This window comes from Lingula anatina, chromosome 6 (assembly GCF_051362555.1).
Source record: "Lingula anatina isolate TDL-2025a chromosome 6, LinAna3.0, whole genome shotgun sequence".
In the NCBI taxonomy this organism is placed as follows: Eukaryota; Metazoa; Brachiopoda; class Lingulata; order Lingulida; family Lingulidae; genus Lingula; species Lingula anatina.
In genome coordinates, this window is record NC_141772.1 from 23,068,129 (window position 1) to 23,087,112 (window position 18,984).

Here is an 18,984-nt window from a genome sequence, read left to right on the forward strand (position 1 = left end):
AATTAAATATAAATACATATTTGCATGGGTTTTTCTGTATTTCACATTTAAATGACTTTAATATTAGGTACGTTATGTGTAGTAGCGTCAAGTACATTAAGTACAGAAAATGCGCATTTAAAGTAAATGACATTTTTTTATTACACGAAGGAAATATCTTTTTAATATATATATATCGTCGGTATCAAAAGAGTACACTGAGATAGTGACTATTTTTTCACTTATACACAAAAACATATTTTCGATACATCGGCGGTAATAAAAAAAGTGCACCGTGCGTGTAAATAACTGTATAAAGAAACAATCTAAGATTAATGTGGTTTAAGAAAATGATAATGATTATGAGAAGATAAAAAGCGCGCAAAAACACCAATATTTAGCAAAAATTAAATGCAAATATTATCTACACTCAGCTTGTTGATGTTTATGTAATCAGGAGATAGTCACCAGTGATAAGTTTAATTACAATCAGACTTGCTGATTTGACTCGCGATATCGCGACAGGTCCCTTCTTCTCGTTCCCCCTCTATGCACCCATCTCACACTAGTGTCACACGATATGTTAATGGCGTTCTTCTTGGCCTACTTGGCTAGAATATTAACCCGTTCCGTGTGGGTTAACTTATGCTAATGTCTTTTTATCTCATGCGTAGATCGAGTCGACGTCTCGCCTCAGTCAGTGGCATATGAGACGAACCTCTCTCTTGACACAGGCGCGTTTATGGAACAAAATGGCGACTTGAAAGAATAAGCACAGCGTATGTTTTTCATCTCCAGAAGGAGAAAAGAGGAAAAGGAGACGAGGTGTGTTTTTTGCCAAAATCAAGGAGAGTTTATAGTGTATTTAATATACTGAACAAAACATATCCTTGAAGGAAACATGACTTGAAAACATGAGGACGTATTACCATATCCAAACCGCGGTGGTTTTTCTGTGGATCCTTTACAAAGAAAGTTCAGGTAAGTTCATATCAGGCGAGTTATGCCTTAATTTTCCTGGTTGAAGCTGTCGTGAACTCCCAGAACTAAGCGAATTAGACTACCGTTATCTGGCTATTATAAAAATAGCATAAATCATAAACAAGTAACGACCTGTATTGACTATACGTATATTGCTTCGTCTAAAATAAAAATGAAAAACAATGATAATGGTAATAATGAATAAAATAGAATAAGAAAAAACACCACTATCAAAATTTATTTTAAGCTGCTACCGTTTCAAATATCCTCTGTGAAGAAAAGGTTTATCTTTACATGAAAGACCACTCTATTTTTCAAGAATTTCATATAAATAACAAATAAAAAATAGTGCACAGTAATTCATATGTAAAAAACTTCTTTGTCTCATTGCCTTGATGTAAATAAATTAAAATAAACTGTTTTTATTAAAAATTATCCGTATAAAGTTAAACTCCAAGACAACTACATGTCTGCCAAATGTGATTTCTAAGCTCTTTTTAATTATAAGACCACCACTCCACTTCTTTGCAGAGTCACGACACCTCTCTAGGTGTGTCGTTACCATCTTGTCAGGTACCATAACTTATATTAGGCGACTCTACCCCCTCACCCCAACTCCAATAAAACGAAACACCGGTGAAATCAGAGCTTTATTACTCTGAAAGCAACCAATTTATATAAATTCATTTTCTTAACGATGCAGCCATTTTGAATTTTAATTTTGTCCTCAAAACAAATCAAGTGACATGTATGATGTAAATAATTTGTAGGCCTATTCCTTCTAGTTTACATTTATAAAAGATAATCAGCATTACAGCTATTTTCACAACTGCACACACAAAGACAAATATCAAACGACAAAACTTCTTATAATGATTATAATGTGTTATTTTTTTCACTGTGGTCAGTTTTTTATGAGTGAAGTATTTTGATTTTGCTCTCTCTATGGACATCTCTCATATCATGATGAATATGATCTCTTGCATTCTCGTGCAAGATGAGACATACTTTCTCTCTGGACATAGCTCTATATAACTATGATATTGCCAAATTTATACAGTTTTCCAAGTGTTTGTGGTGACAATAAATATATATTTTGTCATGAGAGCAAGTGTACATATACACATGTATGTCTGTTTGTATGAAATCGGCTCTTGTTTGTATGCTGCCGTGTATATAAGAATGCTGCGAATCATTCTCCGAGCTGAATGCTTTTTAAGAATTGCAGTTAAATATTTACGGGATACATGTTTTGCAAAAGTACATAACATTTTTTTTTTTTTTGGACATCTGTTGCACCCACAATAGATCTTTGCTAAGTTATCTCATCCATTTATTACTACAGTTTATTATCCTGAATACATTCTCATTTTTTTTCTATACCAGTCTTTGACTTAGAACTAACAAATAGCAGTGAAATTTAATTGTCCATTTTCCTTATCACGAGTATATCCCCTTTCTTGCACTGATGGAAATTAATCATTGCATTATAATAACTGCTCCGAGATTTTTTACTTTAGAATTCGCCTGTCATGGTTAAAAATTGCAGCTCGCACTTTAGGGCGCATGCGCAATGCACCCTATTTAAATGCATGCTCACGAAACCATATCTTCATGTATGTTTTATTTACGCCACGAAAAGCGCATCACTGGTCAACTGTGTTTATCTCTTCAATGTCCACCATCACGGGGCGAATCCCATTTCAATAAAAGGCTTGTTTAATCTAACAAGAGTAATTTCAATCCCCCAATCAAATACATGGTCGAATGCGTTATTGTTAAGGCAGTTTTACTTGGACCGAAATACTCACATTATCCTATATTAAAACCCTAGATGGAATCTTGTCTAAACGCATTATTCTGTGGTGTAATTATGATAGGAATATTACACCTTTACAAGAGATATGACACTGGCAATTATGATAATATTATTATTTAGAGCGTAGGCTGCTCAATGAAAATTTGGCCTTCACATTGTGACTTAACGACAAAAATCAACCAGCCTTTTATATGCTTTCGTAAATTTCTTTTGTAAGAGGTGATGTAAGTGTCCCCGACTTTAACGTACGAAATGGAAGTTTGGTTAAGTTGTTCTTATAATTTGCTACAGAATTTTTCACTACTGAAAAATATTTAATTTCCTTTTTCACGTGCCTATATTTTCTCTGTGCTTGTTTTGGAGAGGGAGAGAAGGAGGGTTTTAGACAAGAAAAAGGGAAAAAGGCGCGGCAAACTCAGGCATGTCATGTTCGTTTCATCAAAGGAAATGATCGTGCCAGTACGTGGTGATCTATATGGTGTATTAGCCAAGCTGCAAATCATGTTGTTGTTGTTGTATATTCTCACATGTCCAAGCACATATCTGTTTGTTTTGATTGTTTTCTATCGTGACCGGACACAATTTCGGCCATTTAAGACATGCATACGACCTTGGGTGTGACCACAACACATCCCTTTATATAGAGCCTCGTGACACGACGGACTCGAATTAAACCCGCCATCGAGTGCAGTATTGTGAAATAAAGTAGAATTTAGAAGCACAATGAAAAAGGAGCTGTCACAACAAAAGACAAACAAACGATCGGTTCGGCCAATTGCGTGTTCTTTTGGGTGGCAGAAACGGTCGGTATTTGAGCACATTAAGGTAGCCAAATATAGGCATTCAGTTATAGAGAAATGAAATTTATAATATTTTGAAAGTTGCGTGAAAACGTGCAATGTCAAACCCAGCTAATACATATGTGGGGGTTTCCTCTTAAAAAATGGAACCATGGATAATTTATATTAACCCGAATGTGACAAAAATGCATCATTAAGGCCTACAGAGTACTTTGTTGTTATCGCGGTCGCATGAAGTGCAGCCATTATGGGAATAAGACGGTATAATGAGTTAGACTGGAATTTGGCTGATATTGCAATAACTGTTTATGAAATATATATCGGTTCATTATATAAAGATATATATTTTTTCATAAACAAACTGGCAACAACATTACCAACTAGAGAAATGCGACTTATTAATCTGTTCATTTTTTTTCCACACCTGTAGAAAAGGGGGGTCGAAAGAAACACCTTTATGGTCGGTAAAAGGCTAATTCTGAATCAAAAATTTTCCCTCGTTCTGAGAACACAGGCACGAGCATGAGTAGTCAAAAGGTTCACGTTTTCAAAAGAAGAAAAAAACTAGAAACTGCTGACTACAGGCCTGTAGTTATTTATTATATCTTTATTACGTCAGATATTTGCGATACCATACTGTTTTCAAATTTTTTTGTTGAGCTGTTGACTGTTATGATAAATGCATGTCTGCGCAGCACGCAAAAACATTCCTGGCTCCATATATGGAAACGAGGTCTAGCAGGGCTTGAAAACCGCGCATGGCAGCTGTGACATTTGTTGTCATGGTGCATTAGTGGATATGCCAAGGATGCAAATATAAACTAGCATTCTTGTAACTATTTTGTATTCAGATGTATATCATTTGTGCTTTATGTCTGAATATTCATGTCTGAAATGTTTCAAGGCCAAGTGTAAACTTTGATTTAAACTTGCTGTTTGTACCAACAGACGTTTCTAAGTTGCATCTGAGGAAATAATCCGGAATAAATAAAAACGAACTATAGGAAAGCGGATAAAACCGCGAAAATACAAAACAACCCAACTACTCTTTTGTTGTAAACTTATTCTGCTATCATTCTCCATCACACTCCATATTTGAGTTATATATTTATTCATTTTTCACTTTGGTTTTTCTTGCAGGTCAAGGCAGCGCCAATAAAACGAAGGTCAACTGTGGCCCGGGAGACTATATCAATCGAGATGCAAACGCGTGTAGACCATGCGGCATCGCCACATTTAATCCGTTCCCAAACGCAGAGGTGTGTTTTCCCTGTCCAGAGGGGCAGACGACAGAAGTCATTGGCGCCAAATATCATGGGGATTGTATAGGTAACTCATTGGTTCTAAACTTATAAAAACAGAGAGTGAGAGATTTTTTAAGCAAATGTTTGCAGACCTACACGGGCAAAATGATCAAAATATAATCGATCATAAAGATACATGTATTAAAGTGGGGTTCCCCCGGCCAGTCCTGTTTTTCCCGTCAATAATATACATAAATGATATATATAACTTATAATAAGCACTCCGCCAAGGCAACTCAACTCTCATTATTACCAATTCCAATGGGCCATCACTAAAATCTAATTGATTCTAAGGTAGGCCTACAGTACATGTAGCCCATATCTGTCTAAGCCTGAATACGTTATCAAAATCCGTTCATAACTTTTTGAGTTAAACTTAACTAAAAACCAACAAAGAGAAATGGAGGTAATGGAGACTAGCACGATAGAGGAGAAGAAGCCTTGTAAAGCACTGATGTGTATTAAAAGCATCCTGACGCCGAAGTGGGTTGGACTTGGCATGACCCTCGTGGTTCTTTCATAAAGTGGCGGTCATTGTTCACGCCTAATGTGTAACAGAATCGAACAAGAGCTGCCAGTCCAAAAAAAGTACCGAGTACTTAGAGAGTTCAGTGTCCTCTCTATTACAGAGCATAATTATAGATGTTAAATTGAAAGTAAAGTCTCCCCGTCAATTTACCCATGATGTGAAAATGGTTGGTGGTGACGCAACCATGGAAACGGGTCAAAATCCAAGATGGCCTCCGTGGCTTTCGTATAACCAGGCACCAGAGTTTGTGGTTGTTCTCATGACCAATTTTCCAAACTTAAAGACATAAAAGTGGTGGGCAAATGTAAAAACAATGATGAAAATTATTGACTTGTTTTGTTAAATGCAAATTGTGCTTTGTACTGTTTCAGAGACCACCGCACAAAGTTCGCATAAATGATGATGGGACCAATTAATTTCATTGCCAAGAAAACATTGAAATCTATTAACCATTTGCACGGTATAAACAACAAAGAAATAGGTTTCAATGTGGATGTAACATTTTAGAAACTTGATTCAAATCCTCAAAGAGGATCGAGTAAGATAACTTAAGATACTACATCATTTATGGTGGCCATATGTAGTTATGCATGTATGATATAAGTATTGAACTTACTGTCCTTGCAAATGAGTACTAAATTGGTTCACTGTGCATGAAACCATGTTATAAGTTTATCTATTTATTTATGCATTTATTTTTTTGGGGGGAGGCGCTCCCGTTGTCGTTTATTTCAATCAGTTTACACTTAATTACGGGAGGGGTAACGGAGCAATATGAATGTTGTTAGATCATTCCGGTGATGGGATAGCAACAGGCCTCCTTTATTCCCAATCACAGGATCTACGGCTAGCCCCACTGAATGCCCTATTACTCGTGAACTAGGTACCTTGCCCTTGACTAAGGGTTAAGTTAAAGCAGTTGGGCGGAATGGCAAGTAATTTAGCTAATGGGAGATTTGGGGTGTGCAGGATTGCTGACTGGCGTGTAGGAAACCATCGCTGATGTAGTAAAACAGATACAACCCCAAACCATATTTAATAAAGTCAGTTACTCGGCCCCAGTGGAACCTGGGGGATTGAGACATATAACTTTTTTCACATCGACCCCGACCCCGTACATTATGAAATCTGACTTGCCATCTTCTTGGCATGGCTGACTGGCGAAATTGCTAAGGTGACTTAACTTTTGCTGAAACTTTGAGCAAAATGAACTCGCTGCGCGTGCTGTTAAAGCATTAATTTATATTTTAATACCGGTTTTACGCAAAGAAACTGGTTCAATCCGGGCTGCCGTGTTACACCAATAAAAAACCTATAAATGATCTCTAACAGACAGCATCTATATGATAGCATTTCAGTCTTGTATTGTTTTCTATCACAGGGTTGGCTCCATGTTTCAGTGTATCTCCAAATTTGCGAATTGGATAATAAATAAATAAATAAATGAATAAATAAATAAATAAATAAATAGATAAACAAACAAATTATTAAATGGATAAACATATTAATTAATTAATTAATTAATTAATGAAACAAAAAATTGATAAATATCAGTAGTTGACCCCCCCCCCCCCAAAAAAAAAAAAAAAAAGGATTCAAAAGCACCCCATCTTACACAAGGGTTCTATTGGGCTATGGTTCTCACGTTTTTTCCCAGAGCAGATTTTATCAATAGCGGCTGCAATACAGTAATAATTAATTGTCCCATAAAGATATATTTAAGATGAACAATTCTCCATTACATGCTGTAGTTGTGATCCCTTGTAGATAACCATGGGAAACATGACTAGATAATTCCCAGAGAAGTTAATTCCCAATGGAATATTTGACATAGAGAGGAAAGAATATATGTTTCTCTTGTATATTTATCCCGTTTTAACTATGACTTTGCAGTTTCACTGAGTATCTCCAATTTTGCAAATATATATTAAAATGAATGCATTTACTAATGGTATCTTCATTTATCATTTCCAGGCCCGTGTGAGAAGGTCCAGTTTCCATGCCAACTGACGGCAACCTATGGCGTCCCGGGGCAGTGCAACAAATATTTCCAGTGCAGCCATGGAGGGGGGTTGCTCTCCGTTCAAATGTGCCCCTCGGGGACTTTCTTCAACCCCTTCCGCAAAGTCTGCGACATTTACCTCAATATGGAGTGCACCCCCAACAACTGTCCTGACGACTTCGTGAGTCGCCTGGAAGCGTACTCAGAGGAGCCGTCGACCACCACCATGAGTACGACAACCAAGGCCTTTGTGACGCATAAACAGACAAGTGAGTTCTCCTGGTTAAATATATTCATGTCACTTAAAGAAACACGGATCCATGTAGTTGGGCAATGGACAGGAAAAGGAGGATCCTTTTTTATCCCCCCCTTTATTTAGCCTGCACCCACTGCCACTTTTTTGACATCCCGGGCTTGCCTGAAATGGAATAAAAGTTGAATGCATTCATAGTGCATTAAAATAAGCTGCCAAAATATTACAAGCGTCATCTGGCATAAAGCTATTCTGAAGCTCCCCTGTTGAAATACACACGGATTAATAACAAAACTTAAAAATAAAAAGATTAATTCTCAACAAAACTAAAAAAAATATTTTTTTTCTCTTTTTTTCCCTGAATTGTTTACTCATTTTTGTGAGTTTCATTCAGAGTTACCTCTTTTCCAGAGCCCTGTGGCGACGTTTCTCTCCCCTGTACCATAGGGACCACCTGGCCATCCCCTGGCCGCTGTGATAAGTATATAGAATGCGCAGGTGGGATGGAATTCTTAGAACGTCCCTGTCCCATCGGGACAATGTACAGTGACTTTCACAAAAGCTGTGGCAGAGATATCCAATGTATCCCTAGGGACTGTAACGGGAACGAGATTGGACCTACGTACCCCACTTTTCCCGTTCGTCCCACCACCAAGACAAAGAAGCCGACGCAGCTGACGTCACCGGAAGTGAAAACAACAGACACGGAAAGTCCGAGTCCAACAACAAGTACTACAACTACTACTACAACTACAGTTACGACTACAACAAGTATGTTACGTTTATCTTATATCATTTAACCAATAAAGAACACGCCCAGTGGTTTAAAAATACTTGATATTTACGATGTTAACATAAAATTTAAAAATGTTCGTCATCTTTCTTTATTTTACTATAGTTTTCACAATATGTAACAGAAATTGAGATTAAGACTTCTTTCCAATTGTTTTCTTTTGCCTCGAAAGGATTTATTTGTTAAATAATCTTTAACAATTGATGGTAAGCTTTTTTTTTCAGTAATTTTGTATCTTGATCGAATATAATCGGTTTACGTGTATTGCATGTCTTTTGAAGGGATATGTCCGCGTAGAGCATGGGTATATTTAGTCTTGTCGAGGGCATGAGTTAACTCTACAGTGTTAATGTTTATCATATCTTTATCAACGAATTTGTTGCGTATCACAAATCATAGATCTTTATTTGAATCTGGTTCCCTCACCTTTAGTCCCTTATCCTATATATTTCATCATTCTTTGTTTACCATTCTTACGGAAATACTGAAAGTGCGACAAGAAGCCATTATTCATGCAAACCACCGCATCATACGACTCTACCTGCCTGTCATTTGGCCTTATTAATTGCGTCTTTAAACGCTACTTTTTTGCATGCAAGCAAAATGGCCACTTTTTTCGTCGATCCAAGATATACTTAAATTTTTGCGATATGGCAACCTACTGGTATTTTAATTGTTTTTGTCTTTGAAGTCTGAAAAGTAAAACAAATGTCCCGAAAAACTGTACATTTCTATTGCCCTCCTTTTTCATGTAAGTACCTCTGACCCGTGTTTGTGTCTTACACCCAGTCATTATAATGCAAGTCTGCGCAAATAAAGCCCTTCAGCTGCTGAGAACAAGTCGTAAAACTCACATTTAAAACTAAATGATAACTCAGTGTAAATACTGTCTGATATTGTTCCACCATGACAGAGTAATTTAAACACATTGAAACCGGATGATGTTTTCATTCTCTTTCCAACCAAGATACGGTGAGTCCGAGTCCAACAACAAGTACAACAACTACTTCTACAAGTCCGAGTCCATCAACAAGTACAACAACTACTACTACAACTACAGTTACTACAACAAGTATGTTATGTTTATCATATATTTTTCCCATGAAAAACACGCCCGGTGGTTTAAAAATACTACAGTCATCCCATAATAAATTCCCTGTTCACCTCACCCTTATCCTTTTCCCCTTACCCAGTTACCTTGGAAATAGGTACCATAGGAATGGTTCGTAAAAGCTATATGTGAAGTAAAAGGAAACAGCACAAACGACAGATATGTCTAGGCTTCAGCAAACTTCAGAAGACAACGACGGCCACTACATGGACAAGTTCTCTGGACCAGGACTTTGCCTGCTTTTATAAAATGAAGAATCGGTTTTAGGACTGAGGAACACTGACGAAGAGGCACCGGCTGGTTTGCCCCATAAATCAACTTCCGGCGAACACGCGGCACGTGGTTGGCTCCAAAAAAACATCCCTGTTGCTAATGGCCAGCTTGGCGCCAAACACATTTCCTTGGTTTCCCCTGCTTTTGAACTTTGTACCTTTTTCATATCTTTTTGTCAACGTTCCCATTCCAGCTCCGACCACCACGACTACCCTCCCCATCTTCCCCAATATAACCAGTGACCCTGGCATTGTTGTCACCTACAAGGGAGAGGGTATGTGCATGCCAATATACTACACATATAATTGAATGACATAAATCAAATCACACGGTTTTTAAAGTCTTGTTTTGGATATTTGGGGATATTTTTATTATTATTTTTTTTATATATTTATGTGTATGTGAGCGACGGGCAAAGGCAGTGTTATGATACATATGAATTTTACAAATAACCATCGGTTTGATTTATGTCATACCACTAAGAAATTTGGAGCTCCATTTAAGGTAATCGTGAATCTTGTCAGCCAAATGAAAAGGAATTAATATTTTGCTTTTATTTATTTATTTATTCATTCATTTATTTATTTATTTATGTAGAATTTATATCTTATTTTTTAATTATTATTTTTAAGCAATACCAGGTCATCCATTTTCCAAAAGCTTTTTTTATATAACTGCATGATTGATATAATTCACGGTTACCTTGTTTGGTGGTCTCCCCTTTGAGAGTAATGTTATTTTTGTAATTGTGTCTTGTGTCTTGTGTATGTCTTGAACAATACTCTTGTAATCATTGTTCTATGATTGTTCCTTCAGTGTACCATTAACATTTTTTTCCTGCGATTTACATACAATACATTTGATGTCATGTGCGTGGCGAGTTGAGGTTGTTTGTATTGTGTGACTCGGTTTGTGTTCTGTGCATGCAATAGCAATACAAGTGTTTCAGGAAGGCATGGGGCAAAGTAAAATATTGCATGATTCATGTTTGTAAAAAGTCTAACGTAGTTGATATTTCAAAGTAAGGCGTGTTCACAAGCGGGTTTCTTGGGACAATAAGAAAAAATAAATTAATTGAAGGTACTGCAAAATCACATAGCACATAGGTCCTATTGCCCAAAAGCATTTGACCAAATGTGTCCTAAGCAAATCCGATTGTGAAAATGCCCTTAACGAACAAGTGAGTATTTAGTGGCACACTGACTGGAATATACTTTAGGTCAGTCATACAACTAGCTGTATTTTGGGGAGGTTTAGAGGGGTGTTAAACACTAAATAAAATCTTTAATTACAATAATAATAAAAAAAACAATTATTGTAACGGTGACTGCATGTGGGCATATACAAGTACAGTATGCGGTCCAGATTTATTATGAGTTTTATTTTCAAAATGTTGAAATCATTTAGGAAATAAATCATCTGAGCAAGAAGACGGCAGCCAGTCGTACAAAATGTTGGTCATTCTCGCCATCCTCATCCTGGTCGTCCTAATAGTTGCCGTCGTTGGCGGCCTCTGTATGTGGAAGAGGAGAGCTATCAAAAGGAGGTAGGAAAATGGGGCGCTTGGTGCACAATATAGTCTGCCTTGTTTAAAGAGGGCGATATAGGCCCTTCATATGGTAATAGTTCATATTATACAGGTTCTAGCTGGGTGCCTTTTTGAAGGAAAAGCTGATGAAATAAGTCGTTTGAGTAGTTTATTTCAGAACTAGATAATCAACAACTGAAATTACAGTTTTTTGTTCAATAAAGCAATAAACAGATGAGCTGCTTCAGAGTAGACAGATAGTGTGTCGAAGTATGTTTACAACTTGTATGGAAATCAGATTGCCTTAATTGCCCATTAAGACAATGTGGAACTCCTTTCAATTTAAAATCTCAGTAAACTTGGCAAAGGGTATTGCCAACCATAAAACTATCCAATTAGTCACGGTTTGAAGCAATTGCGTTTTAGCAGCGAGCCGGAGACAGAATCATGGTCCTTTCATTGCCCGTAAGTAGGTTATAGACAATCCTTAAACCCCTACCCCGGTTCTTGGTAGCAAACCTTGTAGATTACGACCCAAATTTGCATACAACCCTTGTAGTGTAGGAACCAAATGCACATACTATCAAATTGTCATTAGTTTTGCCCTTGTTTGAAAAATAATGGATTTTTCACATTGTTTTTTTTTCTATATCTAAGAGATAAAGAGGTTATCGAAAATTCATACATTTTTAAAAGCAGCAATTTGGCACAAATAGCTGTCAAAATTATACACCGAATGCCACGTATTTAGATACGGACGCAATCATTATCGTGTCGAGTGATGCATTTCCTTACTAACTGAGACAAAAGATGACCGCAAACATGTATCCGACATGGTCGGTGGTTTGATGACCAGCGACGCTGATTTCAACGGAGTGGAAAGCAAGGACAATCTAAATCATTTGAGTCATCAGAGAGATTGCAGAATCAGTGTAAAGTAACTGACAGTATCTCTGGCTGTATCTTTTGTAGTCATCCCCATACTCAGATATGATGATGACTGTTGTTCTGGTCTTCCTTCCTAGGCCGGCCACTCCCTCGGAGTCAGAGTCAGAGAGCGTGAGGTGGTCAACTCTGTTATAAACAGCGGGTTTTAGACTGGACAAAAAATTGTCATCTTGAAAATGCATATGGGACCTTAAAGATCGTTAAGATAACGGCAGGATTGGCTTTTTAAACATAGAGACGAAGATTTTGTACACTTTCTAAACTACCAGCTATTTTTGAGATATATCGCATTATTATTGCAAAATTTCAATTCCAAAGCGAAAATAAGTTATGTAAAATTGATAAATTCAATTTATTGGAATGAATCATGCCTCTCACGCAAATTACATTTTTTTAACAAGCATCATTCAAAATTGTTTTTTTTTTAAATTTTAGTAAGGTATATTTCTGTCTAGGGTAGGTACCGCAAGGCGACATTATCTTCTCAAACACTGAATCAGTGTTTGACATTCTTGTTCATATCCGTGACATAAAACTGTAGACCGTACAGGAAAACATCCATGCTCCAAATATTGAACAGGTTGTTTAAAATAACTTAACTATGTTAAACTTTCGTCTCTGTGTTAAGAAGATACGTTTTTCAAGGTTTTATTTTATCAAACAATTCAATGCATTTTAATATATCTGATGATCAATCACCGAGCCCCCGACCCCCCCCCCCCCCGTGTTAGCTTCTTAGATTATTATTACTATTATTATTATTATTATTAAAGGTTATTTTTATTATAATTTTTTTAATTTTGTAGTTGAACGAGGCATATAACACCTTTAAGTTGTAAATATACCATACTTGTGTATAGTTTTTAAGATTTGAGTTTTTATTTCCCAGTTAACGTGCTCAATAACTTAATATGTTTCCTTCCAATGTAGTTAATGTCTGTTGTAGAATCACACATTTTGTCTTTCATACATCGATTTACAGTACTTCAACTAATATTTAGTCCCAAATAGAGTTAACAATTATTTAGTATCATTTGGTACGCTTGGTGGGGCTATAACGTTACACCTGGTCTTCAGACACAGTGACTGTCGTATGCGGTTAAAATGTAGAGGACAGATCTTTTCTGTATTCAGGTGCTCCACATTGCTGCGGCAAAGTTATTATTTTAATATTTCTTGTTTTTAAACAACCCCTTAAGAGAACCAATTCTTCTCCGTTGACCCAAAATCTCGTGCTGTGCCGTAATCTGTTTGTCACTACAAAACCCCAACACTAGACTATTATATTAAACCTGTACAACTGATTTACTTGTTTTCCTGTGCATCGAGATGTTGCATGTATATATCCATTGTAACCACAATAGGTATTAGCACCCACGTCAACTAGAATGCATGCTATATAGCAACCGTTTTCAACATACCGCACCCAAACCAATTCGACAATTTTTTTCAAAAATGCCTGAAGTTTAATCAAGTCCATAGAATTATTTTTTTAAAAAGGGAAGCAAAGCATTGCTGGACACCTTAGCTTTTTTTTTCGAGTTTTGTTCTTTTGTCCCCGATGGAGCTATGTAGTCTTAAATGACCTTTGTAGTCATCCAAAGTTTCGGCATGAGAACTTAGTGTTTAAATTAAAATTGAGTCACTAATTGTCATGGTAGACTAAATTTTATCGCATAGAAATATAGGTCATTCTTGTACTCAGAAAAGTAGAGTTTTCGGACTAATTAAAATCAGCAAAAGCATACAAATGACACGTTTATTCTAATATTGTATCATATACGTAGTGCTTAGTTTGTCGGCTAATTGTACATGTGCTATTACTGAATTGCATTACATCTCTCTACAAATAAGGGATAATTTAGTTCTGTCTCTGTTGGCAAAGAGCACAAAGTAAATTTTGTAAAGTCAAAGTTTTGTTGCAATTTTACAGCCTACACGTACCGAAATGTACGTGGGAAATACCGTTCACTTTTCAATGCCCGTAAGTATTTTGTAGTCCCTAATATATTTGCAGAATGTTAGACCCCACTGCTTTGTGACTGGCATATATAGATATCATATGATTATAATACTGAGCCTTATAATAATTTAGCATAATTTTTTAATTGAAATAGTACCTAGATATTGTATATACCCTGTAGATATATAGACGTTAATAGCAACCGAAACAAAGCGACGATGCATATGTTCAGATAGAAGTAATTGTAGCAGACTTTAGTATGTAAGCTATAAATAAAAAAATATCAACAGTGTGTGTGTGTGTGTGTGTGTGTGTGCCCGTGTGCATGCGTGCACGCGCGTGTGCTGTACTTGTAGATTAAAAATATAAAAGAAGTCGCATAGAAAGAAAAAAATTATAATAGGTAGTATTACATATTAATAAAGCCACAATAAAAAGTTATCTGCGTAGTTCCTACTAGTAGTTGCAGCTAGTAGTAGTAGTTACAATAGATAAACACTACCATTTTAATTCGTCCATTCTTATAGGCCTACCTGGATAACCAGGGTTCTTTATTTTTGTGAGCATTTCACCCTTTTCGAGGGTAACACACGCCCGATGGACAGATTGAAATATTGTAGATAGCCGTCATAGCGAAAGTAGATATAGTATTTTATATATCAAAATGTGATTTTATGGTCTTTTTATTTGATATGTCTTTGTAATGGTTGTACATCTTTCTGTTTAGCCATCTTCCTAGTGATTGCATGTTAAACACTATTTTGATATTTAACCTTAAATTGAAATTTCTGTGAATGTATACTTTTGTCCAAGAGCAACATTTTCATGTACATTAAGATCAAAAGTTGATGTGTGCATTGTTCTTGTGTAGATGATAGTTGATTTTAATTTAAAAAAATTACTCGTCGTCAGCAGTTCAGACTGTCATAGAGCACGTAACAGTACTAGACTGAAAGAAGCACACAATTTCATCACAACTTATTAACTTCATTTAACTTATTTTTCAGATTGCGTCGCAAGCGTCGCGCGCAGCGTCACGTGGACAATCCCGAGTACGTTTGGAAGACAGAGGATGCATACGCCGAAATTAACGAGCAGCACGTAGGAGTAAGTGGGCAATATCATACATGCTTTGACAGATCATTTTTTCTATTTATAATATCATTCATTTTGTAAATATTTGGTTGTCTGAAAATGTACGATCCTTTGATTGGAAAAAAATTTCGTGACAGGCATTGCATTTAAAAAGATAAACGTAAAAATACTGTCTTCATTACATCCAGTTGTTATTTTTAGCGAACCTTGCCCAAGAAGCCAAACATTCCCCTCCCAGAAGTGCCAAACGAAGATCCTATATATAACAGCATCCCTGACGTCGTTCACGAGCACAGACCAAAGAACGCCACGTGGGGCGAGGAAGATCCGGGTCCTAAACATCATCACCACGAGTCTCGCAAAGCGCACGAGACTCTCGCGGTGTCGCCACAGAACAACTCGGCCTCCCACCATTCTCCTAAACAACACAGCCCCAAGCACCATAAGCCGCGGCATGGCGGGCACACGGGGCAAGGTGGCAGGACGAAACACGGCCATGGCAGAAGGGCGCGGGAGAATTCGACGAAAGAGTTGATATCCCCCGGCGCCAAGGACAGTAACACATACAGCCACGCGTGGGATTAATAGAAAAACGCGACAAACGTCATTGTAACACTAGTCTTTTGAATTTGTTTGTCAAAATACAGGAATTATTTTCACAAGAAGACTTTCCCTTGTGCATGTTGTTCTTGAGTTATGAAAACTGCTCACGGAAGATCTGGCCACAATATATCGTAGTGCAAGCTCATCTGTCGCACTTAACGAGTGATTTGACTGTAAAGTAACGAAGGTCATAACTGCAATTGTACTCACGAACAGGACACAGTCCACGTGTTGATTGTGAACAGATATTGCCAATGTGTGACACAGTTGATGGGCCGTTTATAGGATACACGGCCACATGGTTATATTTTTTTCACGTGGAAGAACTTCCCTGAGAGGCTTGTATATCTAGAGGCAGCTCTGTGGTGTTTTTTACAGAATTGGTGTTTGTTCTCAGATAGACTTATAACTTAAGTCAAATAAGATTTAAAAGCTTGCGTGTTGGATACATCTGAAGTGTAGAACTATCAGGTTCTGAAACCATGTCATCTGACGTATAGTAACGTAACGTGACAATGACACGTGTTTCAAAGTAAGATAATTTATCCATATATACAAAAGAACACGAGGGATGTTTCAATTAACAAGAGCGTATTATATTTTGGTTCACATATGAGGCAGCTCCAGAGTTCTTGACTTTTAGATAAAGGGGTCCTGAATCTGGTTTTGTGTGTTTCAGTTCCGCTTTGAGGGATGGAGATGGCGGAGAGGGTGTGCAAAATAACGGGTCAACATTTTGTGCCCCCCCCCCTCCCTTTTCTAGCTATCCCAGACCAGCCAGTACACGGTGATATTACAGCTGAGGGCAAGAGAATACCGCTAAATAATGTGCTAGAATTTTCTCATAGATGATCTTTTTGTTACCTGGAAGCGAAGTTAATATTTGTGCGATTTTGAAAAGTCGCCATATGACGTCACACAGAGTCATTTCCTTGTGACGTCACGCTGTAATTATCTAAATACGTCACAGGACACAGGTGGACATGCAGCCGAAGCCGCTCACAGCACCTTTGACGGATGGGTATATTCTACCCGAGAGATTATCTTGTTAGTATTTAGATTGTATGGTGTGCAATGTGTCCCTTAACTTTGACGATCTATTTTCTGTAAATGAATGAATGAGTCCCCTTTATAAACAAAGTCACCGTGAACAAGCTTTTAATTAGTCTCATTTCTACCTAGAGCTGGTTCAATGTCTGTGTGGGCGTTTGAGACCTAATGCCATGTTTGTATGCAGAGAGAAGTCGGTTTAATGTTATGATGTAAAGATTAACTTTTACAGGATTTGGTGTATGTCTACAAATATGTATATACACGTGTACATGTACTTATTTGGTGCTTTTATAAAAATAAACCCTTGTTGACTTTAACGGTATTTTTTTCTTTCTTCCTTTTTATTTTCATTTCTGAAAGCGATTTGTGCGATGCATGCAGAACTGTTTGACACCACAGGCCCGTAGCCAGGGGGGTTCGGGGGGTTCGAAAGAACCGCCCCTTTTGCTAGGAAAAGGTCCACATTGGGTAAAATTTGATCTAGGTACATGAAGTTTTTATGGAAGAGGGTCCACTTTTTTCAGAAAAAGAACCCCCCTTTTGAAATTGCTGGCTATGGGCCTGCACCAATATTTGCAATATGATCACCTCCGGGAGAAATTATGCTGTAGGTCTTCTTGGTCTGAGCAGAATTTAGAACCCCTTTATGTCTGCACCGTGTTCCTGGGGTTGGCATCTAGAATAAAATAAAAACATTTTATATCGAAATGATTGAGAGGACCGAAGAAAAGAGTAATAATGCGAAACGATGAAAAGCTGGTTTGCTACAATAAGTGTTGTTCAGACACAAGTATTATACCGTAGCATTCACATTGCTCGGTCTCAACTAGCGCAATTATGGGAGAGAGGCGGCCACTTTCTACCCTCTACCAGGGCCGCAGTTATTATTGTGGACATATTTTCACAGTGCAGAGATTAGCCATCTATTTAACCAGAGACATATCACTTAATATCTAGTGAAAAATCAATCTATGGCCCTGGTAGAGGGTAGCCGCTTTCCATGTAAACATTTGCAATGGTTACTGTGTATCTAAGGAATGTGTCTCTTCAAGTGTTTTAATCTCTGTCATCAGACTTTGTTCCTTGGGAAACGACCCTGAGCTTTAGAGATATTCGCATAAAAAGTTACTACATGTATTTTACAACTGAAAACTACGGTATACCATTTTTAAAAAGCTTGGTAGAGGTGATGGAGTCGAGTTTTCAGAAATCTCTCTTGAGGACAAACGGCGTTAGTATTGACCGCGCCTATTTATCAACTAAGGTGACAATAGTCAATACAAGAACATATCATTAATTTATTCCCACTGAGGCCACCCATTAGCTAATTGCAAGAAGTCAATTAAGGGTACCGGAGGAGATCAGCATTGGTCAGAATTGTGCCGGAAGTGTGACGTCAAGTGTGACGTCAAGTGGTTATGAGGCCACCCATTAGCAAAATTGCAGGAAGTCAATCACAGATAGTGAAACTGTATAGTACATGCGACCTGTCACCGCGCTATTCGTGAGGGGAAGATTGCCGATCTGAAGTCAACGCAGTTCAGGGTTAAAACGCCTGAGCGCTTACTATGTCATGCGGACATCTTTGGCGTATTGGGGACTATGTACATATATAGATGTGTGTTGACAGGCTTTGGATGTTCCAGTATAGTTAGCCTGAAGTATTTTCGACTAACAAAAATATTTGAAAGCGACATCTTAAGAAGGACCTGTTCTTAATGTGTGTGTGTGTGTGTGTGTGTGTGTGTGTGTGTGTGTGTGTGTAAAATCGACTATTTCCTATTCAAATGTTGTAAATTTCAAGTTTTATCTAAGCTAAGGGTACATATTTGCCAACTAAAGCCACAAAAGCTTGTCATTGCCTTGATTAAGAAAATATATTTTTCTACTTCTTTTTCTTGATTAAATGGGAACCATACCAAAAGTACCACTTTTACCAACAGCGACAGA

At 37.4% G+C, this 18,984-nt stretch overlaps 1 protein-coding gene across 10 annotated transcripts; it reads left to right on the plus strand.

Moving 5' to 3' along the window:
• The first annotated feature begins 647 nt into the window (after positions 1-647).
• On the plus strand, positions 648-17,356 carry LOC106171323 (uncharacterized). Of its 10 annotated transcripts, none has more exons than XM_087015480.1 (10): positions 648-960; positions 4,720-4,908; positions 7,387-7,683; positions 8,079-8,438; positions 9,428-9,532; positions 11,252-11,390; positions 11,799-11,837; positions 14,254-14,304; positions 15,291-15,390; positions 15,580-17,356. In XM_087015480.1, the coding sequence occupies exons 1-10, from the start codon at positions 894-896 to the stop codon at positions 15,961-15,963; spliced, it is 1,731 nt and encodes a 576-aa protein (XP_086871606.1). In that variant the 5' UTR covers positions 648-893; the 3' UTR covers positions 15,964-17,356. The 10 variants fall into 10 exon arrangements, with proteins under 10 accessions (XP_086871606.1, XP_013407074.2, XP_086871608.1 ...); XM_013551620.3 differs by lacking the exon at positions 9,428-9,532 and adding an exon at positions 10,038-10,118 and having other exon boundaries at positions 649-960; XM_087015482.1 differs by lacking the exon at positions 14,254-14,304 and having other exon boundaries at positions 649-960.
• The last annotated feature ends 1,628 nt before the right edge of the window (positions 17,357-18,984 follow it).